This window comes from Schistocerca cancellata, chromosome 4 (genome assembly GCF_023864275.1).
Source record: "Schistocerca cancellata isolate TAMUIC-IGC-003103 chromosome 4, iqSchCanc2.1, whole genome shotgun sequence".
NCBI lineage: Eukaryota > Metazoa > Arthropoda > Insecta > Orthoptera > Acrididae > Schistocerca > Schistocerca cancellata.
Genome location: NC_064629.1, coordinates 872617088 through 872640381, shown reverse-complemented (window position 1 = coordinate 872640381; position 23294 = coordinate 872617088). Strand labels below are relative to the sequence as shown.

General features: G+C 42.2%; 1 protein-coding gene across 1 annotated transcript in view; it reads right to left on the bottom strand.

The window, feature by feature from the left end:
- Positions 1–23294, bottom strand: part of LOC126184483 (dynein axonemal heavy chain 5) — a 976026-nt gene that overhangs the window by 162631 nt on the left and 790101 nt on the right. Inside the window, exons 59-61 of the mRNA XM_049926874.1 lie at positions 15252–15563; positions 14112–14268; positions 8710–8840 (exon numbers count right to left, since the gene is read on the bottom strand). Coding sequence (XP_049782831.1) covers positions 8710–8840; positions 14112–14268; positions 15252–15563 — 600 coding nt within the window. The remainder of the gene's footprint in view (positions 1–8709; positions 8841–14111; positions 14269–15251; positions 15564–23294) is intronic.

Here is a 23294-nt window from a genome sequence, read left to right as displayed (position 1 = left end):
ATGCCCGAGGCAGGATTCGAACCTGCGACCGTAGCAGTCGCGCGGTTCCGGACTGAGCGCCTAGAACCGCTAGACCACCGCGGTCGGCACTCTGAGGTCATACATGGGTCACTCTAGAGAGTGTTGATAATACCAGCCTTGGTCACGGAGTTTCAAGGAATCTCATATTCAGCAGCATTGTTCCCAGAACAGATCATGACGCCCTGGTTCTTAGCCGAGAGAAAATCTTGAACCAGAAACACCGAGGCTTCTGTGTCAAGTTAGACTGTGAGCTGCGCCATAGGGTTGAGCGTAGTAGGGTCACCTTTAATGGGTCAGGTGTGCACTGAAAAATCAGAGACAACTACCCTGGTAGGTTTTGGATAAGGTGACTCCATCCAAGAAAGATAACGATAGCTGTGGGGAACCCAGAAATATCAGTGTAGGATACAAAGAAATGCCTCCCACAGATGAGAGGATAAAAATCCTGCCGGTTAACTGCAGAAGCATTCGCAACAAAGTGCCAGAGTTTGAAGCGCTCCTAGAAAGCACTGAAGCTCACGTAATATTAGGCACACAAACCTTGTTAAAACCTGAAGTTGACAGCAGAGATCTTTGGGGAAAATTTAAGCGTATACTGAAAGGATAGGGAACTGGGAAATGGAGGTGGTGTATTTGTCGCAATAGACAAGAAACTGAAATCCACCGCGATAGAAATTGAGGGTGCATGTGATACTATTTAAACAAGACTCAGTATCAAGGGCAGCAAAAAATTATAATGAGGTCCTTCTATCGAGTATCAGATTCTCCTCCTTTAGAGATAACCGCAGTTGGTTTGTACGTAAGTTCTTTAATGATACTGTAATTACTGGAGGAGGCCTTAATCATCCGACAATCAATTGTGATAGTTATAGTTTTGTTAGTGGTGGGCGTGACAAAACATCATGTGAAACGTTACTGAATACCTTCTCTGAAGACTAGCTAGAACAGGTAGTACAGAACCTCACTCATGATCGATATAGATCTAATAGCAACAAACAGACCTGACCTCTTTGAGGATGTCCACATCGAAACTGGTATCAATGACCACGAGGCAGTTATAGCAACAATGCATATCAAAACACAAAGGACAACTAAAACAAACAGAAGGATTTACATGTTCAGCAAACTAGAGAGAGAAATAATAGTGTCACACCTCAATGAGGAACTTGAAACTTTTAGCTGAGTAGAGGAACTTAGGTTCAAGTTTAAAAGAGTAGTTGACCGACCCCTGGATAGATATGTACCCAGTAAGACAGTTCATAATGGGAGAAATCCTTTACGGTACACAGTTACTGTCAAGAAACTTCTAAATAAACAGAGACTGCTGCATAATAGGTATAAAAAAGTATAGGGCTATAGACAGAGAGATGCTGAATGAAACGAGAGCGAATGAGCCAAGAGAGCAATGAGTGAAGCCTTCAGTGACTACCGTAGAAAAATATTGACAAATTATCTTTCATAGAACGCAAATAAATTGTAATCGTATGTAAAGGTTGTTAGTGGCATCAAACTTAATGCGCAGTCACTTATGGACGAGACTGGAACTGAAATTGAGACCAGTAAAGCAAAAGCGGAAATGCTTAACACTGTTTTAAAATGTTTCTAAACAAAGGAAAACCCATCTGTACTTAGTTCTCCTATTTAATTCTCGCAGCACTGAAAATATGAGTGAAATAGATATTAGTGTCAGTTGCTTTGAGAAACAGGTGAAATCGTTGAAACTGAATAAGGCTCGAAAGACCGGTGGAATCCCAATCAGATCATATGCCCATTTCGCCGCTGAATTAATCTCTCTGTGAACTATAATCTATCGCAGATCCCTCGAACAAAAAACTGTACCCAGTGATTTGAAAAAAGCACAGGTCGCATCTGCCTGCAAGAAGGGTAGCAGAAGTGATTCACAAAATTACCGTCCAATGTCCAATATCCTACCCCCATGAACCATGGACCTTGCCGTTGGTGGGGAGGCTTGCGTGCCTCAGCGATACAGAAGGCCGTACCGTAGGTGCAACCACAACGGAGGGGTATCTGTTGAGAGGCCAGACAAACGTGTGGTTCCTGAAGAGGGGCAGCAGCCTTTTCAGTAGTTGCAGGGGCAACAGTCTGGATGATTGACTGATCTGGCCTTGTAACAATAACCAAAACGGCCTTGCTGTGCTGCTACTGCGAACGGCTGAAAGCAAGGGGAAACTACAGCCGTAATTTTTCCCGAGGGCATGCAGCTTTACTGTATGGTTAACTGATGATGGCGTCCTCTTGGGTAAAATATTCTGGAGGTAAAATAGTCCCCCATTCGGATCTCCGGGCGGGGACTACTCAAGAGGGCGTCGTTATCAGGAGAAAGAAAACTAGCGTTCTACGGATCGGAGCGTGGAATGTCAGATCCCTTAATCGGGCAGGTAGGTTAGAAAACTTAAAAAGGGAAATGGATAGGTTAAAGTTAGATATAGTGGGAATTAGTGAAGTTCGGTTGCAGGAGGAACAAGACTTTTGGTCAGGTGAATACAGGATTATAAATACAAAATCAAATAGGGGAATAGGTATAATAATGAATAAAAAATAGGAGTGCGGGTAAGCTACTACAAACAGCATAGTGAACGCATTATTGTGGCCAAGATAGACACGAAGCCCACACCTACTACAATAGTACAAGTTTAAATGCCAACTAGCTCTGCAGATGATGAAGAAATTGATGAAATGTATGATGAGATAAAAGAAATTATTCAGGTAGTGAAGAGAGACGAAAATTTAATAGTCATGGGTGACTGGAATTCGAGAGTAGGAAAAGGGAGAGAAGGAAACATAGTAGGTGAATACTGATTGGGGGAAAGAAATGAAAGAGGAAGCCGTCTGATAGAATTTTGCCCAGAGCATAACTTAATCATAGCTAACACTTGGTTCAAGAATCACAAAAGAAGGTTGTACACATGGAAGAATCCTGGCGATACTAGAAGGTATCAGATAGATTATATAATGGTAAGACAGAGATTTAGGAACCAGGTATTAAATAGTAAGACATTTCCAGGGGCAGATGTGGACTCTGACCACAATCTATTGGTTATAAGCTGTAGATTAAAACTAAAGAAACTGCAAAAAGGTGGGAATTTAAGGATGGGATCTAGACAAACTGATTAAACCAGAGGTTGTACAAAGTTTCAGGGAGAGCATAAGCGAACAATTGTCACAAATGGGAGAAAGAAATACAGTAGAAGAGGGATGAAGTAGTGAAGGCAGCAGAGGATCAAGTAGGTAAAAAGACGAGGGCTGGTAGAAATCCTTGGATAACAGAAGAAATACTGAATTTAATTGATGAAAGGAGAAAATATAAAAATGCGCTAAATGAAGCAGGCAAAAAAGGAATACAAACGTCTCAAAAATGAGATCGACAGGAAGTGCGCAGTGGCAGCACACAGGACTCGCATTCGGGAGGACGACGGTTCAATCCCGCGTCCGGCCATCCTGATTTAGGTTTTCCGTGATTTCCCTAAATCGCTCCAGGCAAATGCTGGGATGGTTCCTTTGAAAGGGCACGGCCGACTTCCTTCCCCATCCTTCCCTTATCCGATGAGACCGATGACCTCGCTGTTTGGTCTCTTCCTCCAAACAACCCAACCCCCAACAGGAAGTGCAAAATGGCTAAGCAGGGATGGCTGGAGGACAAATGTAAGGTTGTAGAGGCTTATCTCACTAGGGGTAAGATAGATACTGACTACAGGAAAATTAAAGAGACCTTTGGAGAAAAGAGAACCACTTGTATGAATATTAAGAGCTCAGATGGAAACCCAGTTCTAAGCGAAGAAGGGAAAGCAGAAAGGTGGAAGGAGTATATAGTGGGTCTATACAAGGGCGACGTACTTGAGGACAATATTCTGGAAATGGAAGAGAATGTAGATGATGACGAAATGGGAGATATGATACTGCGTGAAGAGTTTGACACAGCACTGAAAGACCTGAGTCGAAACAAGGCCCCGGGAGTAGACAACATACCATTAGAACTACTGACGGCCTTGGGAGAGCCAGTCCTGACAAAACTCTACCATCTAGTGAGCAAGATGTATGAGACAGGCGAAATATCCTCAGACTTCAAGAAGAATATAGTAACTGCAATCCCAAAGAAAGCAGGTGTTGACAGATGTGAAAATTACCGAACAATCAGTTTAATAAGCCACAGCTGCAAAATACTAACGCGAATTCTTTACAGACGAATGGAAAAACTAGTAGAAGCCAACCTTGGGGAAGATCAGTTTGGATTCCGTAGAAATATTGGAAGACGTGAGGCAATACTGACCTTACGACTTATCATAGAAGAAAGATTAAGGAAAGGCAAACCTACGTTTCTAGCATTTGTGGACTTGGAGAAAGCTTTTGACAATGTTGACTGGAGTACTCTCTTTCAAATTCTAAAGGGGCAGGGGTAAAATACAGGGAGCGAAAGGCTATCTACCATTTGTACAGAAACCAGATGGCAGTTATAAGAGTTGAGGGCCATGAAAGGGAAGCAGCGGTTGGGAAGGGAGTGAGACAGGGTTGTAGCCTCTCCCCGATGTTATTCAATCTGTATATTGAGCAAACAGTAAAGGAAACAAAAGAAAAATTCGGAGTAGGTACTAAAATCCATGGAGAAGAAATAAAAACTTCGAGGTTCGCCGATGACATTGTAATTCTGTCAGAGACAGCAAAGGACTTGGAAGAGCAGTTGAATGGAATGAACAGTGTCTTGAAAGGAGGATATAAGATGAACATCAACAAAAGCAAACCGAGGATAATGGAATGTAGTCGAAATAAGTCGGATGATGCTGAGGGAATTTGATTGGAAATGAGACACTTAAAGTAGTAAAGGAGTTTTGCTGTTTGGGGAGCAAAATAACTGATGATGGTCGAAATAGAGAGGATATAAAATGTAGACTGGCAATGGCAAGAAAAGCGTTTCTGAAGAAGAGAAATTTGTTAACATCGAGTATTGATTTAAGTGTCAGGAAGTCGTTTCTGAAAGTATTTGTATGGAGTGTAGCCATGTATGGAAGTGAAACATGGACGATAAATAGTTTGAACAAGAAGAGAATAGAAGCTTTCGAAATGTGGTGCTACAGAAGAATGCTGAAGATTAGATGGGTAGATCACATAACTAATGAGGAGGTATTGAACAGAATTGGGGAGAAGAGAATTTTGTGGCACAACTTGACAAGAAGGAGGGACCGATTGGTAGGACATGTTCTGAGGCATCAAGGGATCACAAAATTATCATTGGAGGGTAATGTGGAGGGTAAAAATCATAGAGGGAGACCAAGAGATGTATACACTAAGCAGATTCAGAAGGACGTAGGTTGCAGTAAGTACTGGGAGATGAAGAAGCTTGCACAGGATAGAGTAGCATGGAGAGCTACATCAAGCCAGTCTCAGGACTGAAGACCACAACAACAACATCCTTGACATCCATTTGTTGCGGTATCTTAGAACGTATCTGAGCTCAAACATTGTGAGGTATATAGAAGAGAACGACCTGCTCCATTCCAACAAGCATGGATTTCGAAAATTTAGATAATGTAAAACCGAACTTCCACTTCTCTCACATGACATCCTGAAAGCCATGGATCGACGTAGTCAGGTACCTGCAGTACTTCTCGAATTATGAGAAGTATTTGACTCAGTACCACACCTTCGTTTATTATCGAAAGTACGATCATGTGGGGCATCAGACGAAATATGTGACTGGATTGAGGACTTCTTGATAGGCAGGACACAGCATGTTATCTTGCATGGAGAGTCACCGACAGGTGTAGAAGTATCTTCGGGTGCACCCTAGGGAAGTGTGTTGATTCCCTTGCTGGTTATTTTGTATATTAATGATCTTGCAGACAATATCAATAGTAACCTCAGACTTTTCACAAATGATGCTGTTATCTACAACGAAGTACAGTCTTAACGAAGCTGTACAAATATTCAGTCAGATCTTGATAAGATTTAAAAATGCTGCAATGGTTGGCGGGTTGCTTTGAAAGTTCAAAAATGTAAAATTGTGCACTTCAAAAAACGAAAAATCGTTGAATCACAGCTGAAATCTGTAAACTCATACAAATGCTTAATAAACGTAAACATAGTCCGTTGTTGGCTGTAACGTGATTTTTATTTAATCGAGCGATTAGCTAATTTCGACTACTGGTCATAGTCAAGCACTTGTAAAACCAACATGGAAAAGCATTACACGATTAAATAAAAATCACGTTCCAGCCTACTACGGACCATGTTTACCTTTATTAAATACTTGAGTTAATACTTAGTAGTGACATGAAGTAGAACGAACACTCTCGAAGATAGACGGAAACTTTATCGAGAAAGTCTATTAAAAAAATTTCCAGAACCGGCTTTAAATGATGTTACTAAGAATATACTAAAACCCCCTACATAAGGGTAGATTAATTACAGCACCACAAAGGCATTTTAACAATCATTTTTCCCGCGCTCTATACATGAATGGTACGGGGAAAAACCCCCTAATAACTGGGACAGGGGTACGTACCCTCTACCCTCTGCCATGGAATTCTCAGTGGTTCGCAGAGTATAGATACAGATGACAATTTACGTTTTACTACTCGTCGGGGTCATTTGTCTGTAAATCTCTTTATTTCAAAAACAACGATGTTTCGAGGTTAACCAGTCTAAATCCAGGAGAAAGCTGGAGAAACAATATTGCAGAACAGAGAATTATGACTAGCAGGTTCACAGGAGTCATAAACAACATATTGGTTGGCAAAAAGCTAATTTTTTTAAACAAACCCATGCAATTATTACAGTCTCATATTTCCCAAAAATATGTTGCCGTGTTGTCGGACGTTCCTCCCTTATCGTCATCGCAGAGCAAATGTGGAGTTTCAGTATGCTGATTAGAAGGCAGCGAAATGGAACGCTATGGAGATTTGATAAGGGCAACACATGGACATGCTATTATATTTTCAAAGTATCCCTGCTGCATTTGCTCAAGATCAAAAGTCACAGTGCTTACGTTTTCCAGATCTTTGCCAAGAAACGTTCCACTCCACTGTGGTTTTGTTTCTACATTGGAACTCCATATTTGGACTTAGAAAAGTTGGACCACCATAACAATCCTCCCTTAGTCACAGTTGTTTAAAGGAACATCTTTCCTCATTTTGTGTGCTCGGGGCACACGGGGCAATCGAATAAATTTTGTTACATTTCTGTTGTACTACCACGAATGCCGTGCACAGTACTATGACATGGAGGTGGTGGTATAGCTGTGGTTAGCTCTTTTTCATGACTCACCACTCATTTACAATAGAAAATAAATGGAAGGCACATTGCCCTTTAAACTTGGTTTATTCCAGTACTATACCTGTATTTTGATCTTATTTGATCCTATTTTGAAGTAACACAGATAGTGAGTAAGAATTTTGTATTGTTTATTGAAATTTCCACGATATGACAAAGTTTTTGATTATTGATTTATTTTGCACTATCGTGGTTTTTTGGGTGATCGGAAAATGTTGTAACTTGAGATTTACATTAACAATATATTTGGCTATAATGTATTAAAATTTCATTAACCTCATACAAATACATCGCAAGCCATATATTTTTAAAGTGAACGTTTCCTTTTGAAGACGCCTAAAATCGCAAAATCCGTACCAGAATAAGAAAAAAATATATAAATTTGACTGTAAAACGAAAGTGCTGCATATAGCCTTACGCAGAATAAAACAAGGAAAATATTGGTGTATCACATTTTGCGATACGTTTATCGGTTCGCTTGTAATTAAAGCGTAAATTCGAGTGTCCATAATAAAAATCCTATAGTAAGAGGAGTCATCAGGAACCTAATCTAATCAGTTTAAACAAATAAAAATAAAATAAAAACAATTGATGTATACATAACATAATAATGTAATATACATAGCGGTATTACTACGAAGAACAATATCCAGTGGGGACGAACTCTGATGCAGAGGCGCTGAGTCGAGCAGGTCGAGCCGCGAGCTGTATTACTGCGTGAGCTGAGACCGCAGAGACCAGAGTGACACCTGAGTCGCTTTGCTCGACGCTCTGGCTAGAGTCGAGACGGTGGGGTGAGCGTTGAGCAGGCGAGTTCCGAGGGTGGGGGGGAGCGGTGAACTCACCCGCTCCGAGACAAATCGTCCGTTCCCTTGCGAGCAGGTTTTTGCAAGTAGTTCCTATGTTATCCGCTAGGTGGCTCTCTGTCCTGTTGCTCGCATCAACTGCCCAGAGGGCAGGACGTGCGACTGAAACGATCGCCGACAGAGTGCGATGCGAAGTTAAGCTGCGCCAGACACTGCACAGTGCACACGGCAGACGACGCACAGAGTCGGCACGGCATATGTGAAACACAAAATCCAATGGGGCACTGCACAATGCAGGCAGCCAAGGTAGAAGCAGGGCAGAGGCCGGCGCTGGCTGTGTTGTGTGGCGTGCACTGTGCTCTGACCAGCAGAGGCGCTGCTGATATGCTCCATCTCTCTCTCTCTCTCTCTCTGCCGTGGGAAACGTTTGGAGCTACCGTTCTTTTTTTCTGAATCACTGATTGTTCACTCCTTTGAAAGATTGAACTCTATGAATTAGTTCAAGAGCGGATCCCCCATCTCTAGTATGTTGGACCTCTTTCCTTTTCGAAACGTTGAGGGAAGTTGTATTTGTCTGACTCGGAGCTAGGGTACATACCTGCGTTGAAGTGAGACGACTGAGGAGATTGCTCTCAAGCTCCTTCATACTCCGCTGATTCTGCATCACCGATTCGAACAGAGCGACACGCTCAGCCTCGAGATCAGATTTCTCCATCAGTATGACCCTTCCTGTATACAAATAAACGTCATGAAGAAGGTCTTCATTGTGTTTTGTATGAAAGCAAACAATTTATCATTTTATAAAACGCAGTTTTGTTTATGTTTCGCAAACGAAAGTGCTGGTTTCCAAACACCCTTTGTAGCGTTATACTATAGAAAATTAGGATTGACGATTCGAATAGTTTAGAAGTTTGTGAAACTTAGACATAACTGTGTTGGCTACTATAACACATTATGCACATTTAAACGGTCTTCCAATGCGACGCAGAAGTTTGGAACTTGGCTCAGAGGTGCCTACAACCTTCATCTATAAAAATCGTGGCGCCCTGCTTCGGCGGCGCTTCGGACAGCAAGGTGCCGACACATGTGTAAAAAAGGCCACAGCTCTGAAGTTCACATGAGGTGTAAGGTGGGTTAATTACGTCACATTAGCACCACAAAACTGCCCAATGCCACCGTGAACGTGTCACACGATGGAAATCTCATCACACCCCCTCTTACCCACATTTCACCCCTTCTCTTTACGCCTCTGTTATGGATGTCAGAACGGCGACATCCAGAGTTGAAATCACGCGTTTTTCTTATGGGTAGCCGAGGAAATCATTTCAGACACACCTCTGCTCGGTACCGACACGAAAAGGCCTCAGGGAATGCCATAAAGGGCGCTAATGAAACCACCCCTTCTCTTAGGGCGCTATTCCAACAAGCTTCGCGGTGGAAATGACAATTCATAGAGCCATGAGCAACAGGATGGCGTTCTTGACAAAGCTCGACACTGTTGACGCCCCCCCCCCCCCCCCCCGTATGATTCAACCGTTCTCTAACAACATCGTGAGGCTGAAACCTCATTGAACATGATCGGACCCCTTTGGAGTAGAGCACAACAGCAGTTTTCGGTGTGGTATACGGGGTGGAAGCACTACGGCCCGTTAAAAACCTTTCGATGAAATCTGAAAGTGATCTGAAGCATTAAAGGGTGTTTATGCTCTTTCAGCCCTGCTGTTTTACGCCCTCCTGTGACCTGATCACAGGGGGTGCAACATTGACACATGCGTGAATAAAACGGCAAACGGTACCTTCTAAGACTTCCCAGTTTGGCAACTGGCAACAAGCTCAGTACCACTTGCGAACCTTTTTTGAGCATATTAAAAAAACTAAAAACCCGCCTCGATTGCAAAAAAAGCACCTAGTGTTAAGTGTTAACCCACGTTTCGGCGTAGATAACTACACCTTCTTCAGAACAACAATAAAACCCACAAGTGCCTAAGAAGACCTTTGTCAATGATTAAAGGAACACCATAGCTATACATTTATAAACGAAAAAGAAAAGGAAACTACAAACAGTACATATGTACAAAGTCAAAACCACTACTTAACTTAATGGTGTACGCTCCACCTCACACCGGCCTATGTTCGATGGGCCATGACCCACCGTAAACTGCAGCTACAAACGGTCGCTCACTTACAAGCCTGACCCGCTATCTATACACATGCGCAAGACAAGGGAAGTTACTTGAATGCGCATGTGCATACGAATACGAGAAAGTTTAAACATAGGTTGGGGCTAAATAGCCGATATATTCCCAACCGTGGATCAACGTTTATCAAAAAATGAAATGGATAGAACAAGAGACGAGCTAAGTAGGAGATGAAACCTAAAAATAACCTCACACGGTTGCTTATGCTAGTAAAGAAACTTATATATGAAGCTACCTATAACAACAGGAGGAACTCTTAAAAACTATACCTAAAGCCAGCAGTTAGCCTGGGGGGGGGGGGGGGGGGGAGGGGGCTGAGGGGACGTAATATAAAGACGTCGTGGTAATAAAGATAAAAGGATAAAACGTGAGTTGTTCAACGGGCTAAAATCACCTTCATCGTAAAAGGAAAAAGAGGATAAAAAGAAAGAAGATGAACAGCTTGACCAAATGCGCTCGCCAATAGCTACATATATAAGTTTCTTTACTAGCATAAGCAACCGTGTGCGGCTATTTTTAGGTTTCATCTCCTATTTAGCTCGTCTCTTGTTCTATCCATTTCATTTTCTGATATACGTTGATCCCCGACCCATGTACAAACTTTGTCGTATTCGTATGCACATGCGCATTCAAGTAACTTCCCTTGTCTTGCGCATGTGCATAGATAGCGGGTCAGGCTTGTAAGTGAGCGACCGTTTGTAGCTGCAGTTTATGGCGGGTCATGGCCCATCGAACATAGGCCGGTGTGAGGTGGAGCGTACACCATTAAGTTAAGTAGTGGTTTTGACTTTGTACATATGTACTGTTTGTGTTTTCCTTTTCTTTTTTGTTTATAAATGTATAGCTATGGTGTTCCTTTAATCATTGACAAAGGTCTTCTTAGGCACTTGTGGGTTTTATTCTGAAGAAGGTGTAGTTATCTACGCCGAAACCTGGGTTAACACTCAACACTAGGTGCTTTTTTCGCAATCGAGGCCGGTTTTTAGTTTTTTAATATATTAAACAACGATTGCTGACGCGCTGCGATGTTGAAGGTTCTTTCTTGAGCACTTCAAAAATGTACTAGTACAAAGACTTCGACACCTGTTCAGCTGAGGGGCACTCCACGGCTGCTCAAGCGCCTGAGGGCAGGGAACCCATTCGACACCCGTTAGATTCAGCATGCCTACAAACAGGCGCTAGAGTGGCAGCGGAGGGACACTCAGCTGAATGGTTGTCGAAGAGTCTGTGCAGTTTTGACAAACTGTGTGTGTGGGAGGGGGGGAGGGAGGTTTAGAGGGATCTGTTATGTACGAGGCGGAACTATGGGCCTCATGGAAAAAGGGTGACCGGACCGAGTCACGCAATTTGACTCTTGGTCTGATCACGAGGTGTGGCCATTAATTGCATGCGTTGATCACGTAGGCTGATGTGAAGATCAGTGAACTACACTTGACAGGATGTATCTGGAACATCTTAGGTGATTAGAAAGATAGTATACAGGAATACAAATAAGATGATCAAATGTGTGTGAAATCTTATGGGACTTGAATGCTACGGTCATCAGTCCCTAAGCTTACACACTACTTAGCCTAAATTATCCTAAGGACAAACACACACACCCATGCCCGAGGTAGGTCTCGAACCTCCGCGGGGACCAGCCGCACAGTCCATGATTGCAGCGCCTTAGACCGCTCGAAAACAGTTAAACACTTAGCTTTAATTCAGCATCAGCGGTGAACGTCGATCTTGAGTTCGTACAATAATATTTACAAGTGCAGTTATAGATTGAACTGCGAATACTTCTTTACAATTCTGATTGCTTCACACATATAGATCAATTGTCAATGCATAAACTGTATGTGGCGCCTGGCTAGGTCGTAGCTACTGACTTAGCTGAAGGCTGTGCTAACTAGCGTCTCTGCAAATGAGATCTCTGAAGCTATAACAAGTGAACCATTCCTATTAAAGTCGGCTGTAGAACTGGGCAGTGCGCTAGCGTGTCTCGTAAGACCAGCCGAGTGGCGGTGCTCGGTCTGCTAGCGTCGACAGTGGCGACTCGCGGGTCCGATGTGTAGCGACGGACCGCGGCCGATTTGAAGCCTACAACCTAGCAATTGTGGTGCCTTGCGATGACACCACAGGATACTTATATTCAAGCAAGTGTGAATGATGCACCCCCGGGGTAACGCCACAGGAGGGTGTGAAACAAGAGGGCTGAAGGAGCGTAAACACCTTTTTCTTCTTCAGATCACGTTCAGATTTCGTCGTATGGTTTTGAACGGCTAACGCTTCCACCCCGTATGGCACAGCGAAAATTGCTGTCGCGCTACATCCCAAAGGGATCAGATCATGTTCAATGGGGTTTCAGCCCCACAATTTTCTTAGGGAAGGGTTGAATCGTCCAGGTGGTGTCAGCAGTGTCGAGCGTTTTCAAGAACGTCGTTATGTTGCTCATCGCAGTGCGAACTGTCGGTTTTGGTCGGGAAATGTGTAGGAATAACGCTCCAAGGGAAGGGGTGGTTTCATTGGCGCCCTATATGCCACCTTCTGAGGCCATTTGATTTCGATTCTGAGCGAAGGTGTGTCTGAAATGTTTTTCTCGGTCACCCATCAGAAAAGCGCGTGAATTCAACGTTGGGCGTCGCGGTGTTGACCTCCATCGCAGAGGCGCCAAAAGAGGGGATGAAATGTGGGTAAGAGGGAGTGTGACGAGCTTGCCATTGTGTGGCACTCCCGCAGTGGCGTTGGCGTGGCGTGGTGAAATTTGGTGCCAATGTGACTTCATTAATCCTAAGATGAACTGAGCACTGGTCTTTTTTCGCGTGTGTCAACACCTTGCTGTTTGAAGCTTCGCCGAATCAGAGGGAACCGTGGCAGAACTCCACACTTTTGCGACATTACAGAGGAAGGCTGTGGATGCCTTTGAGCCAAATTTAAAATTTCTGCGTGAAAATGTTACATAATTATGGGGTTTAAAAAAACGACCCTTTTATTGTGGTTCGCAGTGTATTACAATATTTCACCAAAAACTCACAGCAAATCATTTAAAACGACTAAAAATCTTGTTAGAACTGCAATATTTATACTTTAAAAGCCTATTCTATAGCAACACAAATACAGTATTACGGATGGACAATAGGAACTACTGTTGATTCATTTAATGTTGAAAAACCTGTTTCAGTATAGATCCGGTAATAAAATTGGGAAGATTAGTCTCGAATTAATATTTCTGGAGCACTCAGTAATTTGAGACGATATTGGGTATTTTGGACTTAGAAAATTAAAGAATAAAGCAGAGCCTTGTTAGAAAATCACTCCCGAATTTTTATAGTGGTTCCTAATAGAAAGTTTCCATCCATTATTCATAGCACTACATACGCTCTGTTCAGCGTTCAACTCCACACTTCGACACGGTAACACTGATATCTACGTTATGAGGCTATAGTTTGAAGTAATTCCCAGAGTTTCATGTGAGAAGGGAAGCGTCTGGGAACTTCCTCGGATTTTGCAATACAATTTCTCATACATATACACATTAGTTTCCTTAATCTGAATCATGAATCCCTGTTGAAAAACCGCACCTGTAAACCACAAAAACTGAATACTAGTAGTAACCTACCGCATCAGACTGGCAAAAAACAATAAATTTCGTACCAGTATTTATTTTGTGACGCCAGCATTAACGTATTTACGAACCGAATTGGGATAGTGTAATTGTATGAGGTGCATTAATATAATCAGCATTACTGAGAACGAGAAAATGCGAAAGTCATTCTGTGGAGTTTATAGGTTTGGAATCTTTTGCCATGCTCCTACTTACCTAACAACTGATCCTCCAGCCCCTGCATTGTCACAGTGAAGTCAATTATAGACGTTTTGGCGCTAATTTCTGGTGAATATGCTGGATTTGGGAGCTTTGTTGTGATATACAACATGAAACCGGGCATTACGTCGCATTCTTTGTCTCCAACAACCACCTACAACAAAGAACTTTGAAAGTGATTCAACTATATTAATACAACTGATGATTACTGTGTGTTATAACGCATTGTTGCTCTAGGTTTATAGCACTGAATTTTGAAAGTTAAGGCACCAAAATGATGAATTTTAATGGAACATGGCTTTTGGAAACTGAACCTTCGTCTAAAACAGAACAGACTGCCTAAGTTTAGTCTCTTACTGCGGAGGGACATCATCAAATTTTAAGGAGTTTTAAATTCTCCGACTTCAACAGGAAACACGCGAGAAGGAATGAATAAAACACTTAACTAGTAGCAATAGCAGTAAGAACGTAAATATTTATTCGTATCTACGAGACTGTTACCGCGTCATGGCGTTACACGAAGTCAGTCAAAGATCGCTAAATCGAGCCGAAGTGTCTCCTGGAGGTCTTTCGAGAAATAAATTAGCACTAATTATTTCATTAAGAAACAATGACCAAAATATGTGTAATTTGAGTTCTTCCTATATTCTGTAGATTGAGTTCTTCGTATATTCTGTAGATGTCATTCTCATGTTTGTGAGTTTCTAGGGTCTTTTTATTCATTGTAAACAATAATCATTAGACATATGTATAGCAATTCATATTTTTGTGCAATAGTGCATACATACTTAGCCGTGTTTTACATCTGTAAATCTCTAGTGCTGTAGATTAGTTTCCAAACTGGCCAAAATAATCAGCGCTAAACAATTAATATCTGACAAACGTACATGCAGATGACACTTACGGATGCAAGCATAAATCTGATGAAAATACAGTAAGTAAGTATTACACTTGGAAAAAAAACTAACGTTATAAAGCTGTCTGATGACAGACCACTGAGAACGTGTTATAAGAACGAAACGACCGTGGACGTACAAGTGAATAACAAAATAAAAAGTCGACGAATGTTATTACAATAATGGAACATTTGCATAAGAAGAGAGCAGATTCCAAGCAAATGCTAGCAGTAAAGCTGACCTTCTCTATGCTGCCCGATTTGATGAAGTTCTTCTCGAGGACGTTGTCGATGATGGGGTCGAGTTCTTCGCCCACGTCCTCTATGAGCAGCGGCCGGCCCAGGGAGAGACTGTCTTCCAGGTGCGTGCGGAAGTACTTGTGGTGTAGGGAAGTTATCTGCAACTCGTTGCAGGCTTCTTTGTGCTTGATCCACATCTTGCCCTGCGTCTGAGGGTCAACCAGCAGTGGGTACGAACTGGATTTGGTCACAATCAGAGCGTTCTGCACAGACAGCTCGTCATTCGGCAGGCCTTGCAGGGTCCACTCTGAAACCTGTATCGAGCAGGACGACCACGTCACAGTGTTATTTAATCACTTGCACTATCATTACTGTACGAAAGCTATACAGACTGTGCAGCTAAACGTGAATTTCGTAACAAATGGTAAGTTACACAGCCATTATTATGGTGCTGTTTCCATGTACGGAGGCAACTGTGTGCCAATATTTTGTTATACAAGTATCAAGACAGTTCATAGTTTGAACCCCAGTATTAATTTCAAACAGCAGTACATCTGATACCTTGTTATTAATATAAAGTATTTTATTTGTCATTAGAAATTTTTAATTTAGCCAAGGAAATGTTGGCTACTAACAACATTATTATCAAGAGTCGACATTATTTTCACTATTACCCGTACATTTACTCTTCATGATTTCTACAGATTACACATGCAGAACAAGCAAATACCTGAATAACATACACACGCTTGTCGCACACAGCTAAGAATTTCCAATTTTTCATTTGAGTCAACCATGTTGAGAGAACTAAAGAGGGCCAAAGGAACTTAGTAATTTTACGTTCGGAAGTAATTACAACCTTCTCACGCAAAAAAGGAAGAGGTCGATTTTTAATCCCTTGTTCCTCTTGTTAAAACACATATATGTTAGTATCCGTCAATTAATCCTTCCTTAATTAATTGCAAATCTATACTTTCCTCTAATCATAATGAAACAGTACTTGTAACTGTCGTAATTAAGCTCACCTCACACTAATTGCACCTCACACATCGCAGATTCGTTGAAGTTTATGAAACCAAAGATGAGCTCAATGTATAGCAAGTTCTTCTTCACCTTCTAATTCATCTTTGGCCTCTTTAGCTGATATCAATAAATCCATAATTCTCTCTGCACGTTCATTACACTGAGGTGACAAATGTCATGGCATACCTCCTAATATCGTGTCGGACCTCTTTTGCCCGGCGTAGTGCAGTGGACCCAACAAGTGTCTGAAGTCTCCTGCGGAAATACAGAGTTATACTGCCTCTATAGCTGTCCGTAATTGCGTAAATGTTACCGGTGCAGGATTTTGTGCACGAACTGACCTCTCGATTATGTCCCATAAATGTTCGACGGGATTCATATAGTGCGATCAGGGTGGCTCGAATTGTCCAGAATGTCCTTTAGACCAATAGCGGGCAGCTGGGGCCCAATGACAAGGCGCAGTGTCGTCCATAAAATTTCCATCGTTGTTTGGGAACACGAAATTCATGAAAGGCTGGAAGTGGTCTCCAAGCAGCCGAACGTAAGCATTCCCAGTCAGTGAGCGGGTCAGTTGGATCAGAGGACCCAGTCCATTCAATGTAAACACAGCTCACACCATTATGAAGGTTGCACAGTGCCTTGGATCCATGGTTTCGTGTGGTCTGCGCTACAACCAAACCCTACCATCAGCTCTTACCGACTGAAATCGGGGCTTATCTGACCAGGTCGCGGTTTTCCAGTGGTCTGGGGTCCAACCGATATAGTCACGAGCCCAGGAGAAGCGCTTCAGGCGATGTTGTGCGGTTAGCAAAGGTACTCGCGTCGATTTTCTGCTGCCATAGGCTATTAACGCCAAATTTCGCCGTGCTACGTGTACTGACCTGTTGGTTCAAAAGCGATTTCAAAGACGAGGAGAGGCCATTTTTCTTCATTTATCGCGTAATGTATTTTGCATTATTTATTGTTGCTGTGATCTTCGTGGCGTATTTAATAAGAAACAATATTCATCTAAAGTGTAGTTATGCGCTCTATTTATACAGTGAGCAGCATTAGGAATTTTTTGTGATTTTCTAAGTCTCTTATTATGGAGCCGCCCTGGTTCGAGAGAAAACAAAATTATGCAACATATTTGTCGAAATATTCGAATCAGCCACTCTCTCTACTATTTCGTTCTTGACATTTATTGGGAGGAGGCGGAGGATATTACTGTTTAACGTCCCGTCGACAACGAGGTCATTAGAGACGGAGCGCAAGCTCGGGTGAGGGAAGGATGGGGACCGCTACGGTCGCAGGTTCGAATCCTGCCTCGGGCTTGGCTGTGTGTAATGTCCTTAGGTAAGTTAGGTTTAAGTAGTTCTAAGTTCTAGGGGACTGATGACCTCAGATGTTAAGTCCCATAGTGCTCAGAGCCATTTTTGTAAGCGTCCAGTAGTACACCCGATTGTGCGAATCATTCCACGTATCAACTGTCTCAGCACATGTTTTATTAGTAAGTTCCGTAATAACAGAAGGAATTATGCTGTTTCCAGTTTAATTGGCCTTTTTTTGACGTGTCCTTATAATAGACGGATGTGGCATGATATTTGAAACGCTGACTTCACCATCATGTGTAACTATATCGATTCATTCTTGGCCTAGTTCTTTGGAAGCTTTACAGAAATCAGCATTCAAAGGTCTCATATCTTTAGCGCACATTCTAACACAATTTTCTTTTACAATATTTTTATTATTGCCGGTATCCCTGAAGGAGCTGTGTCAGTGTGGGATTTCTTACAACTGTGTTTCTTTAAATGATTCGTTCCCGACTGGAAACAGAATAATGTAAGGCACTTTATAAACGATCCGTACCCAGTAGACGTGATGTTTTTGTCTACAACCCATACTTCGCATTTTAGACTGTTAAGGATACACGTTGGTTTCAGTCTTACATCTTACTACACTAGCTTGCTCAGACTACATGATTACAGACAGCCGTACAATGTATGTGAAACCTGCGCTGGATGTAGTCGTGTACGGATAATGACGAATTTAGCATCTTTAGAGCCAACCATTTCCTAGTATTCGATCATGTATCTGTGCTCGGCATTTTGTGCTCGCTTACTCGGTCACGCAGTTCTCTAGTCTGTGGTCTCATTCGGGCTTTGTTTTGCAGTACATATGTGCCAGAACTTCCAGCTTGTGAAGATACAAAGATTGAGAACCATCACACAGTCTGATACGTGTTATGGTTCTGGCATGACGTCTAGAAGCGTTACATAAATACGACGGCTTGCACTGTTACACTCTGTCCTCCTTTTGACAGCTGCAAAGTATCCAGCATCTGCTGCTTTGCTGCTAAGAATAGGGTATGATTGCCGCCCTTGTCATAATGGCCATTTATAGACAGGGTGGATGAAAACAAGCTAATAATAAGGTCAGAGAAGGGTGTAGGACATCCAATCGAACAAATTTCTCCAGATGACCACAGGTTGGACATGCATCGTTATTGGGCTATGGCCACGACACGACCGTCAATCAGTGACGAGGGCGCGTAAGTGTGTGCCTTTAAATTAACGAGTCCCAGCTAACATCTGTTACGCTAAAGAGCACAGTTAATAATTAAATTAGAGGAAGATAACGCTTTCAGCTGAACAGTCAAAGCTCGACAAACTTTAAAATTTTATCTGTGGCAGGTTATGTTAGATTCGAATTTTCTGTTATATTTACTGGCTAACACTTAACGACTAAAACAACTACGCTAGAAGCTCCGTAATACTATTGATTTGCAGTGCTAATAAGCTGTACTGCAGAAATCTTAAGCCCACATGTTTTAATTTCTGCTAATATACATACAACATTATTGAACTTCCACTCTAAGTACTGTAGATCAGTAAGTGTAAACTAAGGCAATAGTGAAAAACTGAAATTTTAATGTCCTTTTTGCTCTGAAATCACATTTTTAAAGCAAGTGCTTTAAATTCCTGCCTCCAAAATAGCTGAAAAATTGACATGATTGAATAAATGACTCGCGGACTCTCTCGAAAATTCTTGGAATGTTACGAATGATTGTCACAGTCTAAATAATTTCCACGACCTGCTCATCACGGGCGTTGATTTCCACGCACTCGTCTCAGATCTACTATCGTTTTTATGGTCATACTTCCTTTGGTTGTTTTGCCCGAATCGATGCCTCCTACCCTGCTCTTGCCTTATTTTCAGCTTGTTTTTCTTCACCCTGTATGTAAGAGGTGAGTCATATTTCAAATAATATTTCTTTCAGTGTTTGCACCAATACCAGGAAACCTTTGTTTCTTATAAATTTGTACTACTACCCTTAAAAGCACAATAATATTGAAAGTTTTCCACGTCCCATTTACAGTGAGTAATCGACTAGATCTCCCTCTTGAAGTCCAGATGGGTAATTGAAATCTTATTACTAATACGTATAAATGCTGAAATAGGAGGGTGATATTAAAAATTTTACATTGCTGACTCGCAAAACATGAAGTTATCATGACTACCTGCGTCTGCTACCTTTTTGCGCAGACATACGCGGTCCAGTCACATTAATGTGACCACTGCCTATGTTCGACGCCAACGTGCAATAACCACTAACAGACGGCGGGTCGCAGCACTAGCCGTGGATGGTATATACAGCGTGGTCAGGGGGACGCGGAAAACAGTGCAGTCGTAGTCATAATGAGGAAACGGAGCGATTTATCTGGCGTAGTAAAGAGCATAATCATTGACGTTCGTGTCACAATGGCATAATGTCGCTATTTAAAACCGCCTCCGAGGTGCACTACGGCTCATAATGACAGCATGAACGACGCCTACGGAGAATAGACGTGCAACTGTTGCGGAACTGACCGTCCAGATGAATAAAGGGGCTACCAACAGTGTCTTCTCAACGACCGTGCTGCGTACGTTGCTGCATATGGGCCTCTCCGTAGCAGGCACTTGTTTCATGCACGCATGCAACTGCACGTCCACTAAGTAGCGACAGGTGGACTTATCAGATGAATCACGTTTTTTTTACGGACAGATGTCCATTGGTGTGTACGGTTCAAATGTCTGAAAGCAAACACCCTGAAACAAGAATCGGAAGGGTCCAGGTAGGAGCAGGGAGCGTAATGGTCTGCGGAATGTTTTCATGGCATTCCGTGGGTGATCTCATCATTCTGGAAGGCACAACGCATCAACAAAGGTATGCATCTATCCTAGGGGACCACGTCCACCCCTACGTGCAATCTGTTTTTCATTGGCACGATGGCACCTACCAGCAGGACAATGCAACGTGTCACACAGTTTGCAGTGTATGTGCGTGGTTTGATGAGCACCGGTATGAGTTTACCGTACTCCTCTTTCCACCAAACTCACTGAATTTCAGCCCAATCGAGAATTTTTGGGACCATCTCCATCGGGCTGTACGCACTGTGGATCCTCAACCGAGAAACCTAGCGCAACTGACCGCGAGACTGGAGTCGGCATTACTCCACATCCCTGTCTGTACCTTACAGAAGCTCATCGACACTCTACCTGCACGCCTTTCAGCGACCGCACTACAAATGATGATTGTTTAGTTTTTGACAGGCGTATAAGAACACAATTTATGTAGAAGCGAAAACAAAGGTGGATGAAAGGTACTAGTAGTTTGAATCTACACTTCGATATGGATCGTAAAGGTTGCACTGATCGAGCAGATTGTAGTGTGTTTCCGGCAAAATGCCGACACCATGTTTGGAGTGGTGGTACACCGCTCGGTCAGGAAGCTCCTCAATTTCTTAAAACGCAATTATTCTTTCGGTTCGTGGTCTCGCTCTGCTTGCAGAGGTAGCCACATGGCTGGCTGAACGATCATTGGGAACGCAAAGTGCATAAACTGTCCACATGATTACTTCAAATGTTTCTGTTGCGTAGATAACACGTTGCAAATGAATACGAACTACATGCCTAACACACAAACTCATTGGCAACTGTTAAATAATGTACTAATCTACGTTTGAAATGTATGAGGAAATAAAGAAATTATTCAGATAGTGAAGGGAGACGAAAATTTAATAGCCATGGGTGAGTGGAATTCGGTAGTAGGAAAAGGGAGAGAAGGAAATGTAGTAGGTGAATATGGATTGGGGGAAAGAAATGAAAGAGGAAGCCGTCTGGTAGAATTTTGCACAGAGCACAACTTAATCATAGCTAACACTTGGGTCAAGAATCATAAAAGAAGGTTGTATACATGGAAGTAGCCTGGAGATACTGACAGATTTAAGATAGATTATATAATGGTAAGACAGAGATTTTGGAACCAGGTTTCAAATTGTAAGACATTTCCAGGGGCAGATGTGGACTCTGACCACAATCTATTGGTTATGAACTGTAGATTAAAACTGAAGAAACTGCAAAAAGGTGAGAATTTAAGGAGATGGGACCTGGATAAACTGACTAAACCAGAGGTTTTACAGGGAGAACGTAAGGGAACAAATGGCAGGAGTGGGGGAAAGAAATACAGTAGAAGAAGAATGGGTAGCTTTGAGGGATGAAGTAGTGAAGGCAGCAGAGGATCAAGTAGGTAAAAAGACGAGGGCTAGTAGAAATCCTTGGGTAACAGAAGAAATATTGAATTTAATTGATGAAAGGAGAAAATATAAAGCTGCAGTAAATGAAGCAGGCAAAAAGGAATACAAACGTCTGAAAAATGAGATCGACAGGAAGTGCAAAATGGCTAAGCAGGGATGGCCAGAGGATAAATGTAAGGATGTAGAGGCTTATCTCACTAGGGGTAAGATAGATACTGCCTACAGGAAAATTAAAGAGACCTTTGGAGAAAAGAGAACCACTTGTATGAATATCAAGAGCTCAGATGGAAACCCAGTTCTAAGCAAAGAAGGGAAAGCAGAAAGGTGGAAGGAGTATATATAGGGTCTATACAAGGGCGATGTACTTGAGGACAATATTATGGAAATGAAAGAGCATGTAGATGAAGATGAAATGGGAGATATGATACTGCGTGAAGAGTTTGACAGAGCACTGAAAGACCTGAGTCGAAACAAGGCCCCGGGAGTAGACAACATTCAATTAGAACTACTGATGGCCTTGGGAGAGCCAGTGCTGACAAAACTCTACCATCTGGTGAGCAAGATGTATGAGACAGGCGAAATACCCTCAGACTTCAAGAAGAATATAATAATTCCAATCCCAAAGAAAGCAGGTGTTGACAGATGTGAAAATTACCGAACTATCAGTTTAATAAGTCACGGCTGCAAAATACTAACGCGAATTCTTTACAGACGAATGGAAAAACTAGTAGAAGCCGACCTAGGGGAAGATCGGTTTGGATTCCGTAGAAATATTGGAACACGTGAGGCAATACTGACCTTACGACTTATCATAGAAGAAAGATTAAGGAAAGGCAAACCTACGTTTCTAGCATTTGTGGACTTGGAGAAAGCTTTTGACAATGTTGACTGGAATACTCTCTTTCAAATTCTGAAGGTGGCAGGTGTAAAATACAGGGAGCGAAAGGCTATCTACAATTTGTACAGAAACCAGATGGCAGTTATAAGAGTTGAGGGACATGAAAGGGAAGCAGCGGTTGGGAAGGGAGTGAGACAGGGTTGTAGCCTCTACCCGATGTTATTCAATCTATATATTGAGCAAACAGTAAAGGAAACAAAAGAAGAATTCGGAGTAGGTACTAAAATCCATGGAGAAGAAATAAAAACTTTGAGGTTCGCCGATGACATTGTAATCTGTCAGAGACAGCAAAGGACTTGGAAGAGCAGTTGAATGGAATGAACAGTGTCTTGAAAGGAGGATATAAGATGAACATCAACAAAAGCAAACCGAGGATAATGGAATGTAGTCGAATTGAGACACTTAAAGTAGTAAAGGAGTTTTGCTGTTTGGGGAGCAAAATAACTGATGATGGTCGAAGTAGAGAGGATATAAAATGTAGACTGGCAATGGGAAGGAAAGCGTTTCTGAAGAAGAGAAATTTGTTAACATCGAGTATTGATTTAAGTGTCAGGAAGTCGTTTCTGAAA